General features: G+C 47.1%; 1 protein-coding gene and 1 long non-coding RNA gene across 3 annotated transcripts; one reads left to right on the top strand and one right to left on the bottom strand.

Annotated features, from left to right (window-relative positions):
• Nucleotides 1–1997: 1997 nt before the first annotated feature.
• Nucleotides 1998–7254, top strand: LOC109250128 (uncharacterized). Of its 2 annotated transcripts, none has more exons than XR_008424352.1 (4): nucleotides 1998–2837; nucleotides 4452–4751; nucleotides 5063–5132; nucleotides 6933–7254. It is a non-coding gene; the product is annotated as an uncharacterized LOC109250128 (long non-coding RNA). The 2 variants fall into 2 exon arrangements; XR_008424351.1 differs by having other exon boundaries at nucleotides 4527–4751; nucleotides 6933–7252.
• A 232-nt stretch (nucleotides 7255–7486) lies between these two features.
• On the bottom strand, nucleotides 7487–8272 carry LOC109250130 (proteasome activator complex subunit 2-like). The gene is given in 2 exon segments (XM_053908306.1): nucleotides 7487–7840; nucleotides 7843–8272. Coding segments are annotated over 2 exon segments (720 nt in total). The 5' UTR covers nucleotides 8239–8272; the 3' UTR covers nucleotides 7487–7516.
• Nucleotides 8273–25177: the final 16905 nt, after the last annotated feature.

The raw sequence follows: 25177 nt of genomic DNA, 5'->3' as shown, positions 1-25177 counted from the left end.
CCCTACATTCTTTTATTTATTTAAAAAAATTTTTTTTTAATGTTTTTATTTTGTTTTTGAGAGAGACAAGGGTGTGAGCAGGGGAGGGGCAGAGAAAGAGGAAGACAACAGAATCTGAAGCAGACTCCAGGTTCTGAGCTGTTGACACAGAGCCTGACAAGGGGCTCGAACTCAAGGATTCTGAGATCATGACCTGAGCTGAAGCCCCATGCTTAACCCATTGAGCCACCCAGGCACCCTGTGGTTTCCTCTACATTCTTTTAGAAGCAGTTTCTAGGGGCACCTGGGTGGCTCAGTCGGTTAAGCATCCGACTTCAGCTCAGGTCATGATCTCACACTCTGCGGTCGAGCCCCGCGTCGGGCTCTGTGCAGACAGCTCGGAGCCTGGAGCCTGTTTCAGATTCTGTGTCTCCCTCTCTCTCTGCCCCTCCCCTGCTCATGCTCTGTCTCTCTCTGTCTCAAAAATAAATAAAAACATTTTTAAAAATGTAAAAAAAAAAAAAAAGCAGTTTCTAAAGAATTAAACAAAATAATATTTACAAGATTTTTTACCTAGGACTGGGAACCTAGTCAGGACCCAGTGCATGTTAGCTATTAATATCCTTTAAAGTGACATAACATGAGGCTGTGTCTTGCCTATTTTGCTGCTGTAGAGTCATTGGCAGAGAATGAAAAAGTAATTGTCTCCGTTGCGGCCACCCACCGTCCCAGCACCTACAAAGAGCCGCTGGGCTTGGAGTTCTTGAGTTTGGTAGATCCTTGCCCCCCAAGAGTGAGTTAACAGATTTTTGTATTTGAGGTCAGAAAATAATATCAAAAGGGCTTTGTTTTCTTTTTTTTTTTAACGTTTTATTTATTTTTGAGACAGAGAGAGACAGAGCATGAACGGGGGAGGGGCAGAGAGAGAGGGAGACACAGAATCTGAAGCAGGCTCCAGGCTCTGAGCCATCAGCCCAGAGCCCGACGCGGGGCTCGAACTCACGGACTGTGAGATCGTGACCTGAGCTGAAGTCGGCCGCTTAGCCGACTGAGCCACCCAGGCGCCCCCAAAGGGCTTTGTTTTCAAAGTCTAGGCCAGGGTCTCAAATTCAAAGGACTGTAGAGGCCATGCAGAGGTAAGGACACCACAGATAAGACAACTGCAGACCATATACCTTGCCCAGAGGGGAGTCCTTACTCAGCTCCAATCAATAGTTTCCATGCGGCGACCTAGAATCTTGACTGTAGGAATTGTGACATCTCCCAATGGTTAAGTATCACAGTGGACTAAAAAATAATCTTTAGGGGTGCCTAGGGGGCGCGTTGGTTTGGTCATGCAACTCTTGATTTCGGATCAGGTCACGATCTCATGGTTGGTGAGTTCAAGCCCTACATCAGGCTCTGTGCTGATAGCATGGAGCCTGCTTGGGATTTTCTCTGCTCCCCACCCCCCGCTCATGTTTTCTCTCTCTCTCTCTCTCTCTCTCTCTCTCTCAGAATAAAATAAATTAAAAAAAAAAAAAAGATTAGGGGCACCTGGGTGGCTCAGTCGGTTAAGCAGCTGACTTCAGCTCAGGTCATGATCTCATGGTCTGTGAGTTCCAGCCCTGCGTCGGGCTCTGTGCTGACAGCTCAGAGCCTGGAGCCTTGCTTCCGATTCTGTGTCTCCCTCTCTCTCTGCCCCTCCTCCCCCGCTTGCCCTCTGTCTCGCCCTTTTTCAAAAATAATAAACATTAAAAAATTTTTCATAAATAAATAAGAAAGAAAGATTATTTTTTTAATAACACCACATTGGCCAAACATCAGAGGGACACATCCGGCCCCCAAGCCACCTGCATCCAAACTCTGAGGGACTAATACCTCTTCCCAGAGGGGAAAGGTTGGATTCTGGCATGCGACAGGTTCCCAGAGAGGCACCGGATTTTACCCTGCTCACATAGAGTCCCATTGGGGGCAGGGCTCTGGACAGGGGCAGCGGTGGTATGAACGCCTGTCATCAACCACCAAAACCTTTCCCACACAGTCTTGACGGTCAAGAAAAAGTCCCTCTGCTCAGCCTGGCTCTGCGGCAGAGATTCGGGCCAGCCACTTTTGAATGAACTGGTGAACCCTTCAGAGGAAGCCTCCATGGACAGCTGATAGGGGCAGTTCAGACTTGCCTGGACTGTGAAAACCGTAGGAACAAGGAAAGAGCTACTCCCCAATGCCAGATACCAGGAGTCCCAGTGACCTCAGCCAGTGGGGGCTTAAAGCTGGTTTTATTCTGATTTAGAAAAATAAAGAAATGTGGCATTTTTTACATTGTGGATATCAGAGAACGATTTGTATCTTCTACACTTTACGCTTTACGTTAAATTGTCGTAAGATCCCAGAGGAAGGAATTTTCATTCCAACTGGGGAAATAGTTTTGTTTAGGTGTGTTTTGCTTCTGGCCAGTTTGGCCAGAAAGATTCGTGGAAGAAGTAGCATTTGAGCTGAGTCCAGAAGCTGAGGAGAGAAAGATCGAATCCAATCAAAGAAAAGAGCATAGACCCATGGTTCCCAAACTGTGTGCTCAGGCACCCTGGGGTGCCATAGTAAATTAACAGGAGCATAGTAAAATATTTTAAATTCTGGAGAGAAACAATATCATCTGTTGGACACTGTGAAAACTAGTAGCTGGAAATAGTTAACAATTTCAGCATTAAACTTTACTACATTCTTTTCTATGACATTGTATCTTTGTAAATGTGGGTTTTCATCAATTGATGCGACAAGAAGCAAATAACTCCTGTAAATCAAGGTGGAACAGGAAATGAGAGTTGATGTCCGATGTCCCATGTGATTGCAAGGTCTGAGAAGATGCACAGATACCATTAGTGAGTAATGGTGGTTACTTAAGAATTATTTATTTTTATTACTTTTTTACGTTTGTTTATTCTGAGAGAGAGAATCCCAGGCAGGGGCAGAGCCACACACAGGGCTCACGAATTGTGTGATCGTAACCTGAGTGGAAATCAGGAATCAGACCCTTAACCATCTGAGCTACCCAGGCGCCCCCTAAGAATTATTTTAAAATAGGGGCGCCTGGGTGGCTCAGTCGGTTAAGCATCCGACTTCAGCTCAGGTCATGATCTCGGCGTCTGTGAGTTCAAGCCCCGCGTCCAGCTCTGTGCTGACAGCTCAGAGTCTGGAGCCCGCTTCGGATTCTGTTTCCCGATCTCTCTGCCCTCCCCCACTCATGCTCTGTCTCTCAAAAATAAATAAACATTAAAAAATAATAAAAAATAAGGATTATCTTTTCTTTCTCTCCCTCTCTTCTGCACCTCCCCTGCCTCTAAAAAAGGGGGGTAGGGACTGAGCAAAAGGAGCAGACACCGAAGGAGGCAGAAGGGAAAAGGCCAGGGAAGTATGGGTGAGCCAGGAGTGCACAAAGCCAGGAGACCCAACACCACATCATGCTGCAAAGCTCCAGTAAAAATGAAAAACTTCCAGGGCACCTGGGTGGCTCAATTGGTTAAATATACAACTCTTGGTTTGGGTTCAGGTTATGATCTCACGGTCCGTGGGATCAAGCCCCGTGTCAGGCTCTGAGATGACAGCACAGAGCCTGCTTGAGATTCTCTCTCTCCCTTTCTCTCTGCCTCTCTCCTGTTCATGAACAGTCACATGTGCACATACACTCAAGCGCTCACTCTCTGTCTCTCACCCTCTCAAAATAAATAAACTTAAAAAAAAAAAAAAAAGGAAGGGTGCCTGGGTGGCTCATTCTGTTAAGTATCCGACTTGGGCTCAGGTCATGATCTCACAGTTCCTGGGTTCAAGCCACGCATTGGGCTCTGCGCTGACAGCTCAGAGCCTGGAGCCTGCTTCCAATTCTGTGTCTCCCTCTCTCTGCCTCTCCCCTGCTTGTGCTGTCTGTCTGTCTGTCTCTCTCTCAAAAATAAAAAATAATAATAATAATATTAGAAAAAGGAAAACTGTAGTGGTTGTGGCAGTTGAAAACTCACTGGTGACCTGGGATGTTTGTCACTGTGCAGAAAGGTGAGGACTAATTCCAAGCCTGCAAAAAGGTATGGACTTATTCTTCTGGAAGAAAGATGAAAAAAAAAAAAAAAAAAAAAGAACAGCTAGAACCACAGATCAGGATCAAAGGCACTTTTTTGAATAGAGGAGAGCCTCTCTTTAAAAAAAATTTTTTTTAAGTTTATTTATTTATTTTGAGAGATAGAGAGAGCTTGCAGGGTAGGGACAGAGAGAGGGGAGAGAGACAACGCCAAGCAGGCTTCAGCCTGACTCGGGGCTCAAACTCACAAACCATGAGATCATGACCTGAGCCGAAATCGCGTCGGATGCTTAACCGGCTAAGCCATCCAGGCGCCCAGAACCTCTCTTTTTTTAAACAAAACATTTTAAAAACACAGAAAAGTAATAAAGCAAATTCCCATGTGCCCCTTCCCCAAGAATAAAGAACAGTTAATTTTTTGTTTCAGAATTTTGTTTGTTTATAGAAAAATAAATCCGGTTATATAATGTGGAATCCTTTTCCTCCTGAAACCCCGCTAAAGAAATAGCAGGGGAATTATAAGAAGTTAAAATCCACAAGGACACAAAGAACGGAAAAAGGAGGGAATGGGAGATGAGCGACAAAAGTCTGGAAGGTGAACAGCACGTAATTCATGACTGCGGAGAAAAGAGGAAGTGGAAACACGAATCTTCAAAAAGAGACCAGCGGACTCAACCACAGGACCTTGGAACGGCTCAGGATTCATTGGTACCACGTCCTTCCAAAGGTAGGAGTGAGGGACGGGGCTGAAAATGAGGACTGGTAAAGAAAAGGAGCAGTCCTGCCACCAGGTCCCCTCCCTCACCCTGCATAGCCAGGTGGCTACCCCTCCCCCAGCAAAATAGTGTTGACGAGGGGGGTGGAGGGAGGAGGGGGAGGAGGGGGAACAGGAGGGGGAATAAGAGGATGAGGACAACAACTAGCTTATGTGGGACATACTATAGGTCAATCACTATTCCAAGCTCTTCACATTTATCAATTCATTGAACGCTAATGGTCACCTGTGAGTTATTTACTATTATTATCCCCATTTTACAGATGAGGAAACCAAGCCGTTCGTCTGAGCTCTCACAGCCAACAAGAGAAAGGATCCAAACCATGCCATGTGGTGAGGAGGGACCGTAGAGTACAGTACTCTGTGGTTTGGACTTCATTTCTCTCTCCACGAGACCCATGGAAGGTTTTCAAATATGGGAGAGACCTTTATTTATTTATCCATTTAACAGTTAAGAAATATGCATCAGGTGCCTGTGGTGTGCTGGGCACTCTGCCAGGCGCTGAGCACTCCGGGGTGACAAAATGCAAGGCCGAGTACTCTGCCAGGGCAGGAACGGGGAGCCAGGGAGGCCTGCAGAGGGGCACCCAGTCCAGCCAGGGATTTGGAAAGGACTCCTGGGAAAGGCAAAGTTGAGACTTCAAGGCTGAGCTGGAGTTCACGTGGGAAAGTGGGGGCGCCCAGTGACCCACCTGTGGCCGTGTTGGCCCGGCCCGCTTAGCAGCTGAGAGCAGGCTGGGTCGGAGTTGAAGGCACCAAGGGAGACTAGGGCAATAGTTCAGGTCAGAGCCATGGAGTCTCTGGGACTCTCCTGGGGACGGACACGGGAGGGGCTGAGCATAACTGAGATGAATAAAAACAGCCCCTGCCACTTCTCGGGCACCCTTGGTTGCCAAATGCTTCAAGCACAATATCTCATTTAATCTCCCTCAAAATCCTATCAGGTAGGTATGATGATTTACGTGCATTTCACGGATGCAGACACTGAGACATAGCACAGCCTGAGGCACATAGCAAAGGCTTGGCTGAACCAGGATTTGAACCAGGCGTGACTGAGCCTGAAGCCTGAACTCTTTTTTTTTTTTTTTTAACGTTTATTTATTTTTGAGACAGAGAGAGACACAGCATGAACGGGGGAGGGGCAGAGAGAGAGGGGAACACAGAATCAGAAGCAGGCTCCAGGCTCTGAGCCATCAGCCCAGAGCCCGACGCGGGGCTCGAACTCGCGGACCGCGAGATCGTGACCTGAGCGAAGTCGGACGCTTAACCGACTGAGCCACCCAGGCGCCCCCGAAGCCTGAACTCTTAACCACATAGTTCAGAACTTCTTTGAGCCAGACACAGAAGGATACACTACGAGTCCATGCATATAAAGCTTCAAGAACAGTCTAATCTATGATGGTAGAGCTCAGGTTAATGACTTTCTCATGGGGATGGAAGGCAAGGCTACTCCCTGGAAAGAGAGATGAGGGGACTCCGGAGGCTCTGTCTTTTTTATTTTTTTAATTTTTTTAAATGTTTTTATTTATTTTTCAGACAGAGAGAGACAGAGCATGAGCAGGGGAGGGGCAGAGAGAGAGGGAGACACAGAATCCGAAGCAGGCATCAGGCTCTGAGCTGTGGCGCAGAGCCCGATGCGGGGCTCGAACTCACGGACTGTGAGATCATGACCTGAGCTGAAGTCGGATGCCCAACCAACTGAACCACCCAGGCGCCCCTTTTTTTTAATTTTTAATTTTAAGTAAACTCCGTTCCACATGTGCGGCTTGAACTCACAACCCCAAGATCAAGAGTCACACGTTCCCCTGACTGAGCCAGCCAGGTGCCCTAATGCTCTGTGTCTTGATCTGGGTGGTGATAACTTGGGTGCATTTTTATGGAAAAGTTCACCAGGCTGTACAGAGAATCATGTACTTGCTGGATGTATGCTATACTTCAATTTTTGACAAGGGACTTCCTGGAAGAAGTGCCAGTTGAAGTGAAACTGAATCATTTTGGGTGATTATTATAATCATAAACCAAATGCTTACGCCATATCAGGCGTAAATGCATCAAGCATTTATTAAGTGCTTGTGACGTGTTAGGCACTGTGCCAAGGGCTCCACGTGTTACTCTTTTATTTTATTTTGACAGTGGTTCTGAGGAGGCAAATATTATCCTGCCCCTTTTACAGATGAGAAAACTGAGGTCTCAAGAATGAAGTGACCTGCCTGGCTCGCGCAGGAAGTGGCTTAGCCAGAATTCCGGCCCAGGTTTGTCTGACCTCCAAGTCCGTGCTCTTGACATCACCTGCTCCCACCTCCCCCTCTGGGAGTGGTGGGCCTTGGTTTACAAAGGATGAGAGAGAAGAAACCAGAGAAGGCGCTGAGCAGAGGTAGAGGCCCCTTCCCAAGCTCCATGCCTAATTTTGTTTTTGTAATTGTGTTTTCTTTACCTTTTTTTTTTTTTTAGTTTATTTATTTATTTTGAGAGAGAGAGAGAGAGACAGAGAGGACAGCGAGCAGGGGAGGGACAGAGAGAGAGGGACACAGAGAATCCCAAGCAGGCTCTGCACTGTTAGTGTGGAGCCTGACATGGGGCTCGAACCCACAAATCTTGAGATCATAACCTGAGCCATCCAGGTGCCCCGATGTTTTCTCTTTCTTCCTTTCTTCCTTTTTTTTTTTTTTTTTTTCCACATAAAGCATAGATCATTTATTTCCCTTCTGGCCCTGGGCTCAGTACACAGATGGCTTCTCTTCACGCTTTGGGTTGATAATTTTCTCTAGGTTGGTGCAGATGATATGACAAAGCTCAGCGTAGAAGGCCCTCAGGTCCAGCACCATGGCCCTGAGCTCCCCACAGGCTGCCTCATCTCGCTCATGTACCAGGGCCCGGTAATCCATTACACGAGTCTCCTCAGAGGCCTTGGCCACAGCACCCCCGCGTTCTGAGAAGTACTTGGAAATGGTTGTTTGGAAGGCTTCCGCTTTGGTCTTGACTGCATTCACCCTCTCCAGCACCTTCTCCTGGATTGCCACCCCAAAGTCATTTCCATCCTCTCAATCTTGGGGATCAGGTGCGGGATCCATGTGATCACCAGAATGCATTTTTCTTGGAGAGTCCACACTTCTGGCTTAACCAGGGCAAGTAGGGCGAGAACCTTCTCATTTCCAGGGAGAAAGCCACACTTAGGGACTTCTTTCTTCTCCTGCTTATCTGTTTCCATCTCATCCTCCTTGGGTGGGGGGTCTGGGATGGGGATGTCTAGTGGGGCCCGGAGAGAGGTCAGGTCAGCCACATTGAGGGAGTCCTCTTGCGAGAGTTGATTCAGGTGTATGATTTTCTGTGGCAAGAATCTGTAGAGGAATTCCTCTGCCTCCTGAAAAAGATTTTGCCTGAAGATATCCACCTGTTTGCGGGCTTCCCCGCTCAGGCGCACCCCACAAGGCTTGGCCATGCTCCTCCAGTTGCAAGATCTCCGGTCTCCCCCTTTCTTCTTTTTTTTAACGTTCATTTATTTTTGAGAGAGAGAGAATGTGAGCAGCGGAGGAGCAGAGAGAGAGAGAGAGAGAGAGGGAGTCAGAGAACCCAAAGCAGGCTCCGTGCTGTCAGCACAAAGCCCGACGTGGGGCTTGAACCCATGAACCGTGAGATCATAACCTGAGCCGAAGTTGGCCACTCAACCTACTGAGCCACCCAGGCACCCCAAATGTTTTATTTTTTAAAGGGAGCCCCCCATACTTGTCGAAGCCTCAAGGTTCTACCTGCAAAACTTGGGTCTGCCCAGCTCTGAGTGTGGCTGGGAGGATGGCTGCTCCATCATTAGAATCTAGAGTGTGATTTAGCAATACCTTAACTCCCACTCCAGCTCATGACGGGGTGCCCTGGGATCCTCATCACATGCCACCCCCCTCACCAGTGTCCTGTCAAGCAGACCCTGAAAATCTCTCAGTAGCCTAAAAAAAGCAGGATTGCCCGCCCCTCCCAACTCCCAATTAAACACAGGCTGTCTTTCTGGCCCCTCCAGCTTCCTGTCTCCTCTCCACACCCCTCCTCCCTCTCCCTCCTCTCTTTGTCTGCTGTCTTCCCACCTCTGCTTTCCCCCACTCACCCCTCTCCCTGACAGCAGCCGACTTCTGCCTTACTCCAGGGAGAGTCAGGACCCGGAGTCCTCCCCACCCAGGTTCAGACCCAGCACGACTCTCACCTCTGGGGTCTCAGGAGTCCAGCACTCACAGTCTGGTCCTGCCCCGTTGGGTGACTCTAGCCAGTCACTTTTTCCCTCTGGACATCAGTTTCCCCACTTTCCATTTATGCATAGCCTGGGCCCTGACTCCTTGTCTTGAGTCATACTGGGTGTCTCCAGCTCTCTCCCCGGAGTCAGGAAGCAGGTAGACAAGGGAGTCCATCTTGGGGAGCTGCCTCCCTTCTTCACCAGCTGCCCACCCTGGCGGTATCTCAGGTGCCTGTCATTGGGCAAGCAGGGGAGGCAGCCTTTGATTCCTGGGTCTGATTGTCCACAAGCTCAGGGCTCATTGCTGAGACCCTCGGGGCATCCCTGTGTGGGGTCTTCTTGACCCTCAACTCCTTCTTTCTCTTCCTTCCAGGCTGTGACCCTTTCCCTAGCTGTTGATACGCACCCCCCCCCCCCCACCCTGACCTTAAACACATCACATCCATGCCTTGTATCCAAGAGGAGCTGTTTGAGCAGATGTTTAATATACGAAATAAAAATAGCAGTTATTTTGTTGAATGGATTCCCAATAATCAAAGCCATCTGTTTCCAACATCCCACCCTGGGTCCAAAAAATGTCTGCCGCCTTCCATGACAAAAGCACGACCACCCAAGAGCTGTTTGAGCATATTTATAAGTAGTTTTCTGCCAGGATTCACTGGAAGTATAAAAATAGCTCCACATACCCCCAACCTTTCTGCTGATGGCGTCTCATGGAGGAGACAGCTTTGCCTTCTGGATTATGGGTTATGGCTTCTTTTTTTTTCCCCCTTGGTGTTTTCTTTGATTGCTTAAACAAACAAACAAACAAACCTCTTTTACTCTGAAGATGAGTCTCTTGCCATTTGCACTTTTTCTATGAGACCCATATTTCACTGCCCCCCCTCCTACTGCTGACCCAACTTCTTTTTTTTTTAATGTAATTTATTGTCAAATTGGCTTACATACAACATCCAGTGCTCATCCCAACAAGTGCCCTCCTCAGTGCCCATCACCCATTTTCCCCTCTCCCCCACGGCCATCCACCCTCAGTTTGTTCTCTGTATTTAAGAGTCTCTTGTGGTTTGCCTCCCTCCCTCTCTGTTTGTAACTATTTTTCCCCCTTCCCCTCCCCCATGGTCTTCTGTGAAGTTTCTCAAGATCCACATATGAGTGAAAACATGATATCTGTCCTTCTCTGACTAATTTATTTCATTCAACATAATACCTTCCAGTTCCTTCCACATTGCTGCGAATGGCATGATTTCATTCTTTCTCATTGCCACGTAGTATTCCATTGTGTATATAAACCACATCTTTTTTATCCATTCATCAGTTGATGGACATGGAGGCTCTTTCCATAATTTGCCTGTTGTTGAAAGCACTGTTATAAACATTGGGGTACATGTGCCCCTGTGCATCAGCACTCCTGTATCCCTTGGCTAAATTCCTAGTAGTGCTATTGCTGTGACCCAACTTCTGAACCTCATCATGCTGAGAGAGTGCCTGTCTCCAAACCCTCTCCTACTTCTGTGCCCATCACCGTTCCTAATTCCTGCAGCTCACCCTCCGACTGCAGCAGAGAAATCCTGCAATGCTATAATTGGACAATGGTGGGGTTGGGTTTTGTGTCTTTTTGTCTTCATTTTTCAGTACACAAGTAATCCAGCACACCTTTGTTGTTAAAATATCTCAAGAAGGAAAAGAATTCTCCCTACTAAAACCCCATGGGAAAGAGCCTAAATGTCCATCAACTGATGAATGGATAAAGAAATTGTGGTTTATATACACAATGGAGTACTACATGGCAATGAGAAAGAACGAAATATGGCCCTTTGTAGCAACGTGGATGGAACTGGAGAGTGTGATGCTAAGTAAATAAGCCATACAGAGAAAGACAGATACCATATGTTTTCACTCTTATGTGGATCCTGAGAAACTTAACAGAAACCCATGGAGGAGGGGAAGGAAAAAAAAAAAGAGGTTAGAGTGGGAGAGAGCCAAAGCATAAGAGACTCTTAAAAACTGAGAACAAACTGAGGGTTGATGGGGGGTGGGAGGGAGGGGAGGGTGGGTGATGGGTATTGAGGAGGGCACCTTTTGGGATGAGTACTGGGTGTTGTATGGAAACCAATTTGACAATAAATTTCATATATTGAAAAAATAAATAAATAAAACCCCATGGGACACTGTTAAGGTTGTACTCAGGTGAAAAATAGTCTTAAATGCTTTTATTTATAAAACACTGGAAATCAGCGAATTAAAGATTCAACCTAAGAAATTAGAAAAACCAGTAAAAAGGAGAGGGAAAAATAAGATGAAAGCTGACATTAATGAAATGGGGGGGGGGAATACTAAAAGAATAAATAAAAGTTGTTTGAAAAGAAAAAAAATGGTTTGAAAAGACAAATAAAATGATATATATCTATATTATTTTTTTTTTGAGAGAGAGAGAGAGAGAGAGAATGTGCACAAGTCTGAGAGAGGGGCAGAGGGAGAGAGATAAAGAAAATCTCAAGTAGGCTCCACACTCAGCATGGAGCCCAATGCTGGGCTTGATCCCACGACCCTAGGATCATGCATGACCAGGGCCGAAATCGAGACTCTGACACTCAACTGACTGAGCTACCCAGGAGCACCAAAATGAGAACAATCTTAACTAAAGGTAAGTCCAAAGAAAGAAAGCAAAGAGATACAGCAAAAATATACATTAGGAATGAGGAAGGCAATAGAAACACAGATGTGGATGTTATTGTTTTTAAATATGGTAATATGCTGGAATAACAAAACGAAATAGATGATTTTTTTTGCAAAATATAAACTATCAAAATTGACCTAAGAAGTTGAAAATTTTAACAGACTAAGAATCATGGAAGAGATTAGAAAGATAACTAAAGAGATTGCATTCTAAAACACTCTGGGTCAATGGTAAGACAAACTGGGGCCCCTGTCTGGCTCAGTCAGTAGAGCGTATGACTGTTGATCTCTGGGTTGTGAGTTTGAGTCCCGCATTGGGTGTAGAGATTACTTAAAAATAAAATCTTAAAAAAATAATAATGATAGGGGTGCCTGAGTGGCTCAGTTGGTTTGACTCTTGGTTTCGGTTCAGCTCATGATCTCATGGTTTGTGAGATCGAGCTGTGTTTGGGCTCTGCACTGACAGGGCAAAGCCTGCTTTGCTTGGGATTCTCTCTCTCTCTGCTCCTCTTCTGCTCTCTCTGCGCACGCCCTGTGCTCTCTCTCTCTCTCTCAAAAGAAATAAACTTTAAAATATATAATAATAATAATAATAATAATAATAAGACAAACTAATATTAAATGCATCCCCGGGCACCTAGCTCAGTTGGTTAAGTATCTGACCCTTGGTTTCAGCTTAGGTCACGATCTAACGGTTCGTGGGTTCGAGCCCCAAGTCGGGCTCCCTGATGACAGTGCAGAGCCTGCTTGGGATTCTCTCTCTCTCTCTAAATAAATAAATAAACAAATGTTAAAAAAAATTTTTTTTTAACGTTTATTTATTTTTGAGACAGAGAGAGACAGAGCATGAGTGGGGGAGGATCAGAGAGAGAGGGAGACACAGAATCTGAAACAGGCTCCAGGCTCTGAGCTGTCAGCGCAGAGCTCAATGTGGGGCTCGAACTCAGGGACCGCAAGATCATGACGTGAGCCGAAGTCGGAGGCTTAACTGACTGAGCCACCCAGGTGCCCCAACGAACAAACTTTAAAAAAACAATAAAAAAATAAATGCCTCCTAAGATGATGTGATGGAAAATATTCAACATCAGCTGCGTAGTATTGGGGCCCAAAATGTTCAACCTGAATCTAATCCTAAAGAAACAGACAAATTAAGATGGTAGGACATCCTACATGACAATGGACCTGGACTCAAAAAAAAGGTGAAAGTCATGGGGCACCTGGCTGGCACCGTCACTGGAGCATGAGACTATTGATCTCAAGGTTGTGAGGTCCAGACCCACATTGGGTGTAGAAATTACTTAAAAAAATTTGAGGTGCCTGGGTGGCTCCACCGGTTAAGCGTCCGACTTCAGCTCAGGTCATGATCTCGCGGTTTGTGAGTTCGAGCCCTGCATTGGGCTTGGTGCTGACAGCTCGGAGCCTGGAGCCTGCTTCAGATTCTGTGTCTCCCCCTCACTCTCTCTCTCTCTGCCCCTTCCCCGCTCTCTCGCGCTCTCTCTCTCTCTCTCAAAAATAAACATTAAAAAAAATTACTTAAAAATAAATTCTGGGAGGGGGTGCCTGGGTGGCTCAGTTGGTTTAGCGTCTGACTCTTGACTTCAGCTCAGGTCAGTCATGATCTCACATCTCACAGTTGTGAGATCAAGCCCTGAGCCAGGCTCAGCATGGAGTCCAAAGCCTGGTTGGGATTCTCTCCCTCTCTCTCTTCCCCTCCCCAACTCATACGCGTGCATGCACACACACACTCTCTCAATAAATAAATAAATAAATAAATAAACTTCAAAAATAAAATCTGGGGTGCCTGGCCTAATAAATAAACTTCAAAAATAAAATCTGGCTCAGCCAGTTAAGCGTCAGACTCTTGATCTCAGCTCAGGTCTTGATATCAAAATTGGGAGTTCAAGCCCCAAATTGGGCTCCATACTGGATGTGGAGAGCCTATTTAAAAAAATAAATTAAATAAAATCTTTAAAAAAATCAAAGTTAAGAAAGGGGGGAGGGGGGAGGCATAACTGTTCCAGATTCAAAAATTAAAGAAATGTGACAACCAAATGCACTGGAAACTTCTTGATTAGATTCTGGAGTTAAAAGGGAAAAAGAAAACAGCTAAGAAGACATTATTGGCACAGTTAGAGAAATCTGAACATACACAGTGTGCTAGATATTATTACATCCAGTTCTTCCTGGATGGATAATAGAACTTCCTTCTTTGGGATAATGGGATTTTGTTTATGTAGAAGAATGTCTTAAATCTTATGAGATACAATTTGTTTCTCTAAAATATTTTTTTAATGTTTATTTATTTATTTTTGAGAGAAAGTGCGAGCCAGTGGGAGCAGGGAAGGAGCAGAGAGAGAGAATCCCAAGCAGGCTCTGCACTGTCAGCTCAGACCTCAACACAAGGCTCAATCCCAGGAACCATGAGATCATGACCTGAGCCAAAATCAAGAGTTGGACACTTAACCGACTGAGCCACCCAGGTACCCCAAGGAATTATACTTTAAAATTTTTTTTAATATTTATTTATTTTTGAGAGACAGTAAGAGAAAGAGAGAGAGAGAACACAAGCAGGGGAGAGGCAGAGAAAGAGACACAGAATCTGAAGCAGGCTCCAGGCTCTGAGCTGTCAGCACAGAGCCTGATGCGGGGCTCGAACCCACGAGCTGTGAGATCATGACCTGAGCCCAAGTCAGTTACTTAACTGACTGAGCCACCCAGGCGCCCCTAGCTTTTTTTTTTTTTAAGTTTATTTATTTATTTGGAGAAAGAGTGTGTGAGTGGGAGAGGGGCAAAGAGAGAGGGAGAGGGAGAATCCCAAGCAGGCTCTGCACTGTCAGTATAGAATCCAATATGGGGCTTGAACTCACTCATGTGATCATGGCCTGAGCCGAAGTTGGATGCTCAACTGATTGAGCCACCCAGGGGCCCCCATCTAGCCTTTAAAGATCAGATTATTCTGAGGTTATATAAAATATTCTAAATTTTTTTTAATGTTTATTTAGTTTTGAAAGAGACAGAGACAGAGCGCGAGCAGGGGGAGGGACAGAGAGAGAGACAGAGACGCAGAATCTGAAACAGGCTCCAGGCTCTGAGCCATCAGCACAGAGCCCGATGCAGGGCTCACAACCACAAACCATGAGACCATGACCTGAGCCGAAGTCAGACTGAGCCACCCAGGTGCCCCTAAACTATTCTAAACCATTGGGAAAATATAGAATTCACAATCCATTTTGCTCACGTTACCTTAGTAGTAAAACACAATTAAAAAAGAAGAAGAAAAAGAAAAGAAAACTATAGATCATTTTCACTTTTGAGTCCCTACTCCCACCCTTGGGATTAGGAGATTTTGTCATTAGGAACGTAGCTTAATTTATCACATAAACAGATTAAAGAAGGAAAAATACGAATAACTTTCTAACCAGAAAAAAATGTTATTTAAGCATTGAGTGAGCTCCCGTACCGTGCTATCCACACTAGGAAGGCTGTAACGGTTTGGAAAATGGAGCTTCTGCCCTTCAGAAAAATCACAGGTTTCTTGTAGCTGAGCATTCAATCAACCAGAGGAAGATAAAAAAAGAGACCACAACTCGGTTCTAAATTGAAAACAATGACATTCCGGGGGCGCCTGGGTGGCTCAGTCAGTTAAGCCTCCTGCTTTAGCTCAGGCCATGATCTCGCAGTTCGCGGGTTTGAGCCCTGCGTCAGACTCTGTGCTGACAACTCAGAGCCTGGAGTCTGCTTCGAATTCTGTGTCTCCCTCTCTCTCTGCTCTTCCCCTGCTTGCACTCTGTCTCTTTCTCAAAAGTAAATAAACATTAAAAACAAAAAACAAAAAACAAAATTGACGTTCCCAATGGCAAGGCAGGAAGAAGTGAGGGTGAATGAGAACTCAGGGCTGAGAAGCGTGAGCTAGAAATGAGATTTGAGTTCCCAGCCCTTTACAGATAGGAAATCGAGGCCCAGAGAGGGGAAGGGACTTGCCCAGTTTCACCGAATGCCCATCCAGCCGGGTCAGCATGGATTTAACTACGCAGTTCCGCAGATCCAGAAAGCACATGCCAAGCAAAGACTATTTGCTAAAAGGATGCTGACCCTACCACCTGCAGGTGGACAGGAGGAACAGCAGGATCCTGAGGGTCAGGACCAGGGTGATGGGACTGGTATTTCTCCTCTTGCCTCAGGTCCTGGTTTTGTTTACATTTTTGACATTTTATTCATCATGGAGTTTTTGGCATTAATTTTTATTTAAGAATACTTCGGGGGCGCCCGGATGGCTCCGTCGGTTAAGCCTCTGACTGTTGATTTCTGCTCAGGTCATGATCTCACGGTTTGTGGAATCGAGCCCTGTGTCTGGCTCTGTACTGACCATGTGGAGCCTGCCTGGGATTCTCTCTCTCTCCCTCTCTCTCTCTGCTGCTCCTTCACTTGCTCTCTCCCTCTCAAAATAAATAAAAAACTTAAAAAATACTTCATTAAACCGTTATTTGTCTTGATTACTGAGGTTTTGGCACCCCCTTCCCAGCCTGCTGCCCTTAAATTTTGCACCCTAGACTAGTATGTTACTTGTTTATCATTCCCTTTACCTTATATTCCTAAAACCTCGAATCTTCATTCTTTTTTATTTATGTTTCTTTCTTTATTTTTGAGAGAGCGATAGTGACCAGGGCAGGGGCAGAGGCAGAGAGAGAGGGGGAGACAGAGAATCCTAAGCAGGCCCCGCACTCTCAGCGCAGAGCCTGATGTGGGGCTAGAACTCATGAACCGTGAGATCATGACCTGAGCCAAAGTCAAGAGTCCAGATGCTTAAACCACTGAGCCACCCAGGTGCCCCTAGAATCTTCACTCTTATTCTCCCCCAACCCAGCACTGGCGTCTCATCAGACGACCTAACCTTCTTTGTAGGAACGCAGGCAAGAACCCTCTCCCCCTCTCTCCCTCCCTCCTTCCTTTCCTTCCTCCTTTCTTTATTTCCTCCCTCTCTTCCTCCTCCCCTCCTTCCTTATTTCCTTCCTTCCTTCTGTCCTAGCTTCTCTATGCCAGGTGCTGTGTTAGTCTCTGTCCTTAGGCAGTTATCAAGTAAGGAGGCGTCCAGAAAATGCAGTTACAAGAGATTTGAAAGTGTTACAAGAGATTTGAACGGCCAAGAGAAGAAGGATTGCATCTGGGCACGTACCTAACAGAAACGAGTTTTTACGTCTGCCAAAGACTTGTACCGAAAGGTACATAGCAGTTTATTCTTACTAGCCTCAAATGGGAAGCAACCCAAATGCTCCTCAACGATCGAATGGATAAATGAACAGTAGCTCAGTAACACGATGGAATAAATACGCCCAACACCACTGTCAAACCTCAGAAATGTAACACTGACTGTAACAAGCGAGACGCAAAAGAGTGTGTGTGACTTCTATGGTGACTTCTTTTCTTTTCAGTTTGACACATGCCAAAGGATCTGAGATTGGAATACAGGTTACCTGTTGCGGGGGAAAGGAGGGGGACCACGTGGGTTTGGGGGGCCGGAAATGTTCTATCTTGATCTGGGTGGGAGTTACATGCATGATTACAAACAAAAATTTATCAAGCTATGTACTTAGAATTTGTGCAATTTGCTGTATAACTTTTACTTCAAGAATAATAATAAAGGGGCGCCCAGGTGGCTCAATCGGTTAAGCGTCCAACTCTTGATTTCAGCTCAGGTCATGATCTCATGGTCATGGGATTGAGCCCCGCATCAGGACTCCGCACTCAGCATGGAGCCTGCTTGAGATTCTCTCTCTCTCTGCCCCTCTCCTGATCTCTCTCCCTCTCAAAATAAATAAACATTTAAAAATAAACTAAAAAATACCACTCTGGCTTCTGTGTAGAGACTAGAGTAGTGGTGTGGGTGGACAGCAGAGAAAAGCCAGTTGGGAGGCTGTGACAAAGGTGGAGGGAGGAGAAGGAAGGGGGAGCTGCCGGGGGTGGGAAGGACAAAGAGGAAGTGAAATGACAGAAAGGGGGCTCGAGAGTGAAACTCGGGTGAACAACACGTGGGGGGTGGAGGTATTGCTGGCTGAGACAGGAGGTCTAGGGGAGGAGTGGGACCAGTGGATCTCCACCTCTCCCTGTCCCCCTTTGTCCAGGCCCTGCGGGAGTCAATGTCCCTCCACGGCCGAGTCCCAGCCACCACCAGGGGGCAATAGGGTCCTTCCCGACCAAGGAGGCAGCCTGCAGCCCGCAGCAGGAGCATCTGCTGTGGGGGGACAGCTGGGGCGCATGGTGCCTGGGTGGCCTCCAAGTCTCCAGGACACTGTGCTCCTTGCAGAAGAATCTTGTAGGATGGGGACGGAAGGAAACTAAAATCTAAAGCCCTGGAATCTGAAAATCATGACTCCAACCCTTTCCCAGTTTCCCTTTACGCTCAGGACGGAGCCAGGCTCCCTCGGGAGGGCCTGGGGCTGGCATTCACCACCTCACCTGCCTCCACTCAACCCCCACCCCACCTCCAGAGAGAGATGTGCTCCCTGCGGGTGCACCCTCTCGCACATGCGCTGTTTCTGCAACCTGACCCTCTCTCCTGTGGGCGCCTCACACATCCCTGCAGGGTTACCTAGTCTAGGACCCTTTCTTGACCCCGAAAAGTGGGTCGGACTGGCCCCCTCTACATCTCCCATCATGCCCCTTTCTCCCTAAATTGTATTAGTCACTGTACCTGATTCCTCAGCTCATCTGTGGCTCTGAAAGGCAGGGGAGTGCCCGGCCTGGGCCCCGAGAGCACTTGTCGAATGAATGAAAGGGCAAATAAACGAGTGAGTGAATCTAAGGTTGTAAGAGGATAGAATCTCAGGGGTTTTTTTAAGTTTATTTTTTTATTGTGTGTGTGTGTGTGTGTGTGAGAGAGAGAGAGAGAGAGAGAGAGAGAGAGAGAACAAGTGGGGGAGGGGCAGAGAGAAGGTGAGAGAATCCCAAGCAGGGTTTGTGCCATCAACATAGAGCCCAATGCTGTGCTGACAGCTCAGAGCCTGGAGCCTGGTTGGGATTCCATGTCTCCCTCTCTCTCTGTCCCTCCGCAGCTCACGCTCTCTCTCTCTCTCTCAAAAATAAATAAACATTAAAAACAAAAAACCAAAAAACACAGAGCCTTATGTGGGGCTCCAACTCACTAACTGCGAGACCACACCTCGAACCAAGATCAAGAGTTGGACGTTCCCGACTTCGGCTCAGGTCACCATCTCATCATGGTTCACAGGTTCAAGCCCCGCGTCGGGCTCTGTGCTGACAGCTCAGAGCTTGGAGCCTGCTTCAGATTCTGTGTCCCCCTCTCTGCCCCTCCTCCACTTGTGCTCTGTCTCCCTCTCTCTCTCTCAAAAATAAACATTAAACAAATTATTTAAAAAAAAAAGTTGGACGCTCAACCAACTGTTCCACCCAGGCGCTCCTGCATCTCAGTTATGAAGCCAAAGAGACTTGGGTTCAAGTCTAAGCAATGCCACCTATGAGCTGTGTGACCTTGGCAACTGTCGTAACCTCCCTCTGGGCCCCAGTCTCCTCTCCCAGTTATCGACGTTACTATAGTTTCAATGATAGGAGGCATGTCAGTCCCTTAGCCTAAAATCTACGCATGATATTGCAGAATAAAACGGGGATGTGTGTGTGTGTGTGTGTGTGTGTGTGTGTACAATTATATCTGGTTTATGTGGGGTATATAATAAACTGTTAGCTAATGAAAAGGAGTGAAATTGGGAGAATAAGGTAAAATGTTCATTTTGTACTTTATATACTTCTGTAGTTGAATGTCTTACATTAAGCATGTTTATAATAACACATCTTTTTAAAAATTTTTTAATGTTTATTTATTTTTGAGAGAGAGTGTGCTCATGTGCACGCATGCACATGAGTGGGGGAGGGGCAGAGAGCGAGAGGGAAACACAGAATCTGAAGCAGGCTCCAGGGTCTGAGCTGTCAGCACCGAGCCCAAGGCGGGGCTGGAACCCACAAGCCGTAAGGTCATGATCTGAGCCAGTCGGACACTTAACCCAGTGAGCCACTCAGGTGCTCCATAACACATCTTTTTAAGAAAATTTATTATTATTATTTTTTAAGTAGGCTCCGTGCCCAACGTGGGGCTTGAACTCACGACCCTGAGAGCAAGAGTCACTTGTTCTACCAACTGAGCCAGCCAGGTGCTCCTTAATTCATTTTTTAAAAGATTTTACTGTTATTTTTAAGTAATCTCTACACCCACTGTGGGGCTCGAGCTCACAACCCTGAGATCAAGATCAACCCTGTAATAACACAACCTTCAAATGAAAAATAGGGACTCCTGGGAGGCTCAGTCGGTTGAACATTTGACTCCTGATTACGGTTCATGAGTTCAAGCCCCACGTCAGGCTCCGTGCTGACAGTGCAGAGCCTGCTTGGGATTCTCTCTGCCTCTCTCTGCCCCTCTCCTGCTTGTACTTTCTGTCTCTCTCTCTCAAAAATAAATAAACAAACTTAAAAAATAAATAAGTGAAAAATAAAATCCAATATCACATGGAAAAATGCTCAACATCATTCATCCTGAGGGAAATGCAAAACAAAACCACTATGAGATATCACTGCTCACCATCTGAAAGGCTAAAATCAAAAGGCCTAACAATGCCAAATGTTGGCAAAAAGGCGGGGCGACTGGAATTCTCGTACACTGTTGGTGAGGGGATAACATGGTACAACTATTTTGAAAAAATGTTTGATAGTTTCTAGTAATAAGCATATCTCCCCTATGAACCCGAGTTCCAGTCCTCACTAGGACTCAGGCACCAGGAAGCAAGAAAATATGTGTCTGCAAAGACTGTACAAATAGGTTCATAGCATATTTACTTATTTATGATTTTTTTATGTTTTATTTTGTTTAGCATTTAAAAACAATTTTTTAACGTTTTTATTCATTTTTGAGAGACAGCGTGAGCAGGGGAGGGGCAGAGAGAGAGAGGGAGACACAGAATCCGAAGCAGGCTCCAGGCTCTGAACTGTCAGCACAGAGCCTGATGTGGGGCTCAAACTCATGAACCGCGAGATCATGACCTGAGCCAAAGTCTGATGCTCAACAGACTGAGCCCCTTTTTCTTCTTTTTAAAAAATTTTAATGTTTATTTACTTTTGAGAAAGAAAGAGAGCACGCAGGAGACGGGTAGAGAGAGGGAGAGGCAGAGCAAAAACAGCTCCCTGCCCTCCGTGACCTCCCTCTCTCCCAGTTCACCTCTCCACACCGCACCCCTGCTGAGTTCTGTGGTTCAGGTCGTGCAGATCGTTGTATTAATCCTCAGATCAGTTTTCTAAGTGTGCAGGATGGTTTAGTATTGATCTGGCTGTATTTCATGGACGCAAGACGGAAAAAAAATTCCATGCTGTTCCGCCATCTTGGCTCCCCAGAGAGAGAGAGGCAGAGAACCCAAAGCAGGCTCCGTGCTGTCAGCGCAAAGCCTGATGTGGGGCTTGACCTAATGAACCATGAGATCATGAGCGGAGCTGAAGTCAGACCCTCAACCAACTGAGCCACCCAGGTGTCCCTCACAACAGCTTCATTTTACAATACCTCAAAACTGGAAACAATTCAAATGGTCATCAATAGGCAAATGGATGAAGACCGTGTGGTACAGCCATAGAGTGTAATATAATCCGGCAATAAAAGGGAATGGATTACTAATACAATACCATGGATGGGGGCGCCTGGGTGGCTCAGTCGGTTAAGCCTCTGACTTCGGCTCAGGTCATGATCTCACAGCTCGTGGGTTCAAGCCCCGCGTCGGGCTCTGTGCTGATGGCTCAGAGCCTGGAGCCCGCTTTAGAGTCTGTGTCTCCCTCTCTCTCTACCTCTCCCCCACCCTCACTCTGTCTTTCTCTCTCAAAAATAAATAAATATTAATACCATGGATGAATCTCAAACTTATGATACTGAGTTTTAAGGGGCGCCTGGCTGGCTCTGTTGGTACAGCATGAGCCTCTTGATCTTGGGGTTGTAAGTTTGAGCCCAACGCTGGGTGTAGGGATTCCTTAAAAATAAAACCTTTTTCTTTTAGGTTTTTCTTTATTTATTTTGAGAGAGAGAGAGAGAGAGAAAGTGCAAGCAGGGGAGGGGCAAAGAGAGAGGAGAGAGTGAGAATCCCAAGCAGGTTCCTCACTGCCAGTGCAGAGCCCGAAGGTGGGCTCGAACCCACGAACCGTGAGATCACCACCTGAGCTGAAGTCAGACGCTTAACCGAATGAGCCACCCAGGCATCCCCTTAAAAATAAAATCTTAAAAAAAAAATTATGATACTGAGTTTTAACACAAGTCAGACAAGAATAATAATGTATGATTCCCTTTATATAAAATTCTAGAAAATGCAAACCAGTCTATACGATGGGAATCAAATCGGAGGCTGCCTCCATGTGTTGTGGGTTGTGGGAGAAAAGAGGGAGAATTACAAAAGGCCAGGAGGAAATATTGGGGGGTTACAGGTGTGGTTCTTACAGTTACTGTGATGATGGTTCTACAGGTAGACATATGCCAAAACCCATCGATTCTATACCTTAAATATGTTCAGTTTATCATATGTCAGTTACACTTCAATAAAGTAGCAAAAACATTAAAAAAAAAAAAAACCTCATTGTGCATTTGACATTGGCCTCAACAAATGAAAGAAAAAGGCAAGGAAGAAACTGTATGCCTGACCCTGTTGCCCAGATCGGTACTTCCGGCCTCATCCATGTCTCACGGGGTCCTTTCTTCTCACCTGAAACACCCCCAGAGAATTAATTTCTATAAATCAGCGCTCTGCCGCTCAGGTGGCGCACCTGGGACACGTGGCTTCTTTACGACAAACACGTTCCATCTCTCACAGTCCGGTTCACACACTACCCCCTCCTGAGAAGCCACCTTGCTTCCTGCCACACCCTCCCGGCTCAGCGATCCCAGGATTCTCGGCTCAAACCCCTATCCTGGCACCTTCCACTGTCCACCTTTGTATCGCCAGTGTAGACCCACCGGTCTTCCACACTCGATGCTTACAGTCATCAGAAGAGCAGCTACTATTTAATGGCCCTGGGCCAGGTGCTTCTCACGGTTGATTCCATTGCCTCTCTACATCAACTAGGATGATAGGGATTATTAGCTCCGTTTTGCAAAAACCAAGGCCCGAGACGGGGACTACCAGCTGGACCTAGTCCCCACGACCGTAAGAGGCTTAAAGACTATTCGGAATCCACTCCTGCTCATCTTGAGGACAGCCAGGGGCTTTCCCAGTGTGCAGAGAGGAAGGATTTAGCATGTTTGGAGTTTTTCAAAGTTACGGGAAGATACCTTACAGGTAGAAAGGTGAGTCACTTTAGGTAAAAGGAATTGCCTTCAAGTTTCCAGAGCAGGAAATAATTTGGAGAAAGTAGGCATGTGGGTGGAGGACAGGCTCCAGGAAGGCCTTTCCTTGGGTTTTTTGTTTTTTTTTTTTTTTTTTTAAGACAACCTGCTTTGGCAACCCTAGTATTTATTTATTTATTTATTTATTTATTTAATTTATTTATGGTGGGGAGGGGCAGGGAAGGAGGGAGAGAGGAGAGGATCCCAAGCAGGCTCCAGCTGTCAGCACAGAGTCTGACAGACTTGGGACTTGATCTTATGAACCATGAGATCATGACTTGGGCTGACATCAAGAGTTGGACGCTTAACCCACTGAGCTACCTAGGCACCCCAACTTTTTATTCTTCTTATTAAACGGCTCCACATTTGCAGATGGGGGTCCTTGGCACAAGGCTGGAGAGGGAAGACTCCCGATTAATGAGTTCAGAAATCTTGGTTCTGGGTTTGCCACTGGCTAGCTGGGCAGCAGTGAAAATGTCTGTGTGTTAGTTTCCCCACCTGTCATCTGGGCCGAGTTGTGTCCTATGGACAGGGGTAGGGCTTTGTCATGAGATAAACCCAGGTTGGAAAACTGGCTTCCCGACTTCTCAGCCTTGGGACTGACCTTGCCTATCTGAGCTTGCGTTTCCTCACCTGCAAAATGGGGATAATAACAGTGTGGCCCTCATGGAACCATCAGGAAGATAACATATCCAAAGGCTTGGCTCTGTGCCCAGCACGTGGGGGCCACTCAGTGTCATACCCATGTCCTTAGCATCATTATTACTAGATGACGAATAAAAACATCAGCTGTAGTCCCTGGCCAGGGATACAGTGCATCTCAAAACCACCTCCAACTTGGGAGGAACTTCTACGCTAGCCAGGATCCTCTCCACAAGGGAACTGGGCAACAGATCCCTGGATCTGGGGGTTGGGGGAGGATTTTGTGCCTGGGCAGGACTGGCCATCTCAGCAGAATGCTTAGTATCGCTGACCTTCGGGCACTAAAGGCCAGTATCACCTCCTCCCCCACCCCTACAGACATCAGACATGGTGATAATTAAGAACATCCCCCACACACATTCCCAAAAGTCCCCCTGGGAGGGGGCGCCATCTCTGTGGCTGCCTCCCCGCTCAGGGCTCCCCACGCAAGTGTGCAGGTCAAACCCTCTACAAGGGTGTCCGGTGGCCTGGGGGACAGGGGTTGACTCCAGCCCCATGCTTCACTTTCCAAGGCAGCTGGGGCCCTGCCTGTTGTCCCTGACTTGGCTGCTTCTCCCGGAGGTGTCCTCTGGGGTAGCGCAGCACAGTCCTTCGAAGCTCCCTGCTTCTGGGTCCCTGCCTGGTCCTCACGGTGCTCACACGGCAGCCAGTGCCCACCCCGATGCCTGGCTCTGGGCTTTCCCCACCACTGCTCTCTCCCTCTCCACCCCCTCTTCCTCTTGGGCCTCCTCTCTGTTCCTCTCCATGCGAGGACTTCTGTCCTCCAGGCTGTGACCCTCGGGACTGTGGGAACCCTGTCTTGGTCACCCTGGCACACTCGGGCACTCAGAACCCAGGATTATTCTCTTTCTATTCAGAAAGGCTGGAGGACAGAAAGTGGCAAGTCTTAAGGGAGAGAGGAAGGAGGGCCCAGCTGGGGCGGAGGTGGCCCCACCTCGAGAGGCCCAGCCCAGCCTTACCACAAGCTGACTCACTCGGAGCGCTGGGTAGACCCAGCTAGCCCTGCCATCCTGGCCAGGCTCTGAGTCACCAGCTGGTGAGGGGCAGCTGCAACCCAGCGGGAAATCACGCCTGCATGGAAGTGGTTGACAGGGTTGTTGGGGCCCGAACCCCCTCCCGGTCCTGGAAGGACTGGCAGTGACTATTGACCCCAGCCGGCAACAAACATCTCTCTGGGACTTGCCGGGAAGTCAGGAATCGGGCCAAGCTCGGGATCCCTGCTCTTGAGGGGGGCAGACTCTCGCTCTGGGGGGTGGGGTGAGATGAGAGGTGTGACACCAGACACACAGGGTTCTTGACAAGGGACATATGACAGGCACATGGCAGGGTCGGGGAACTACTGCCTGCTACAATCCTTTCATCAGGGGGATTTGTCACCATGTAGCAAAAACCTCAAAAGAGGGGTGCGTGGGTGGCTCAGTTGGTTAGGCA

The sequence above is a fragment of the Panthera pardus genome, unplaced genomic scaffold (assembly GCF_024362965.1).
Source record: "Panthera pardus isolate Hobbes unplaced genomic scaffold, ASM2436296v1 HiC_scaffold_20, whole genome shotgun sequence".
Lineage (NCBI taxonomy): Eukaryota > Metazoa > Chordata > Mammalia > Carnivora > Felidae > Panthera > Panthera pardus.
This window is presented reverse-complemented; position numbering and strand designations above follow the sequence as displayed.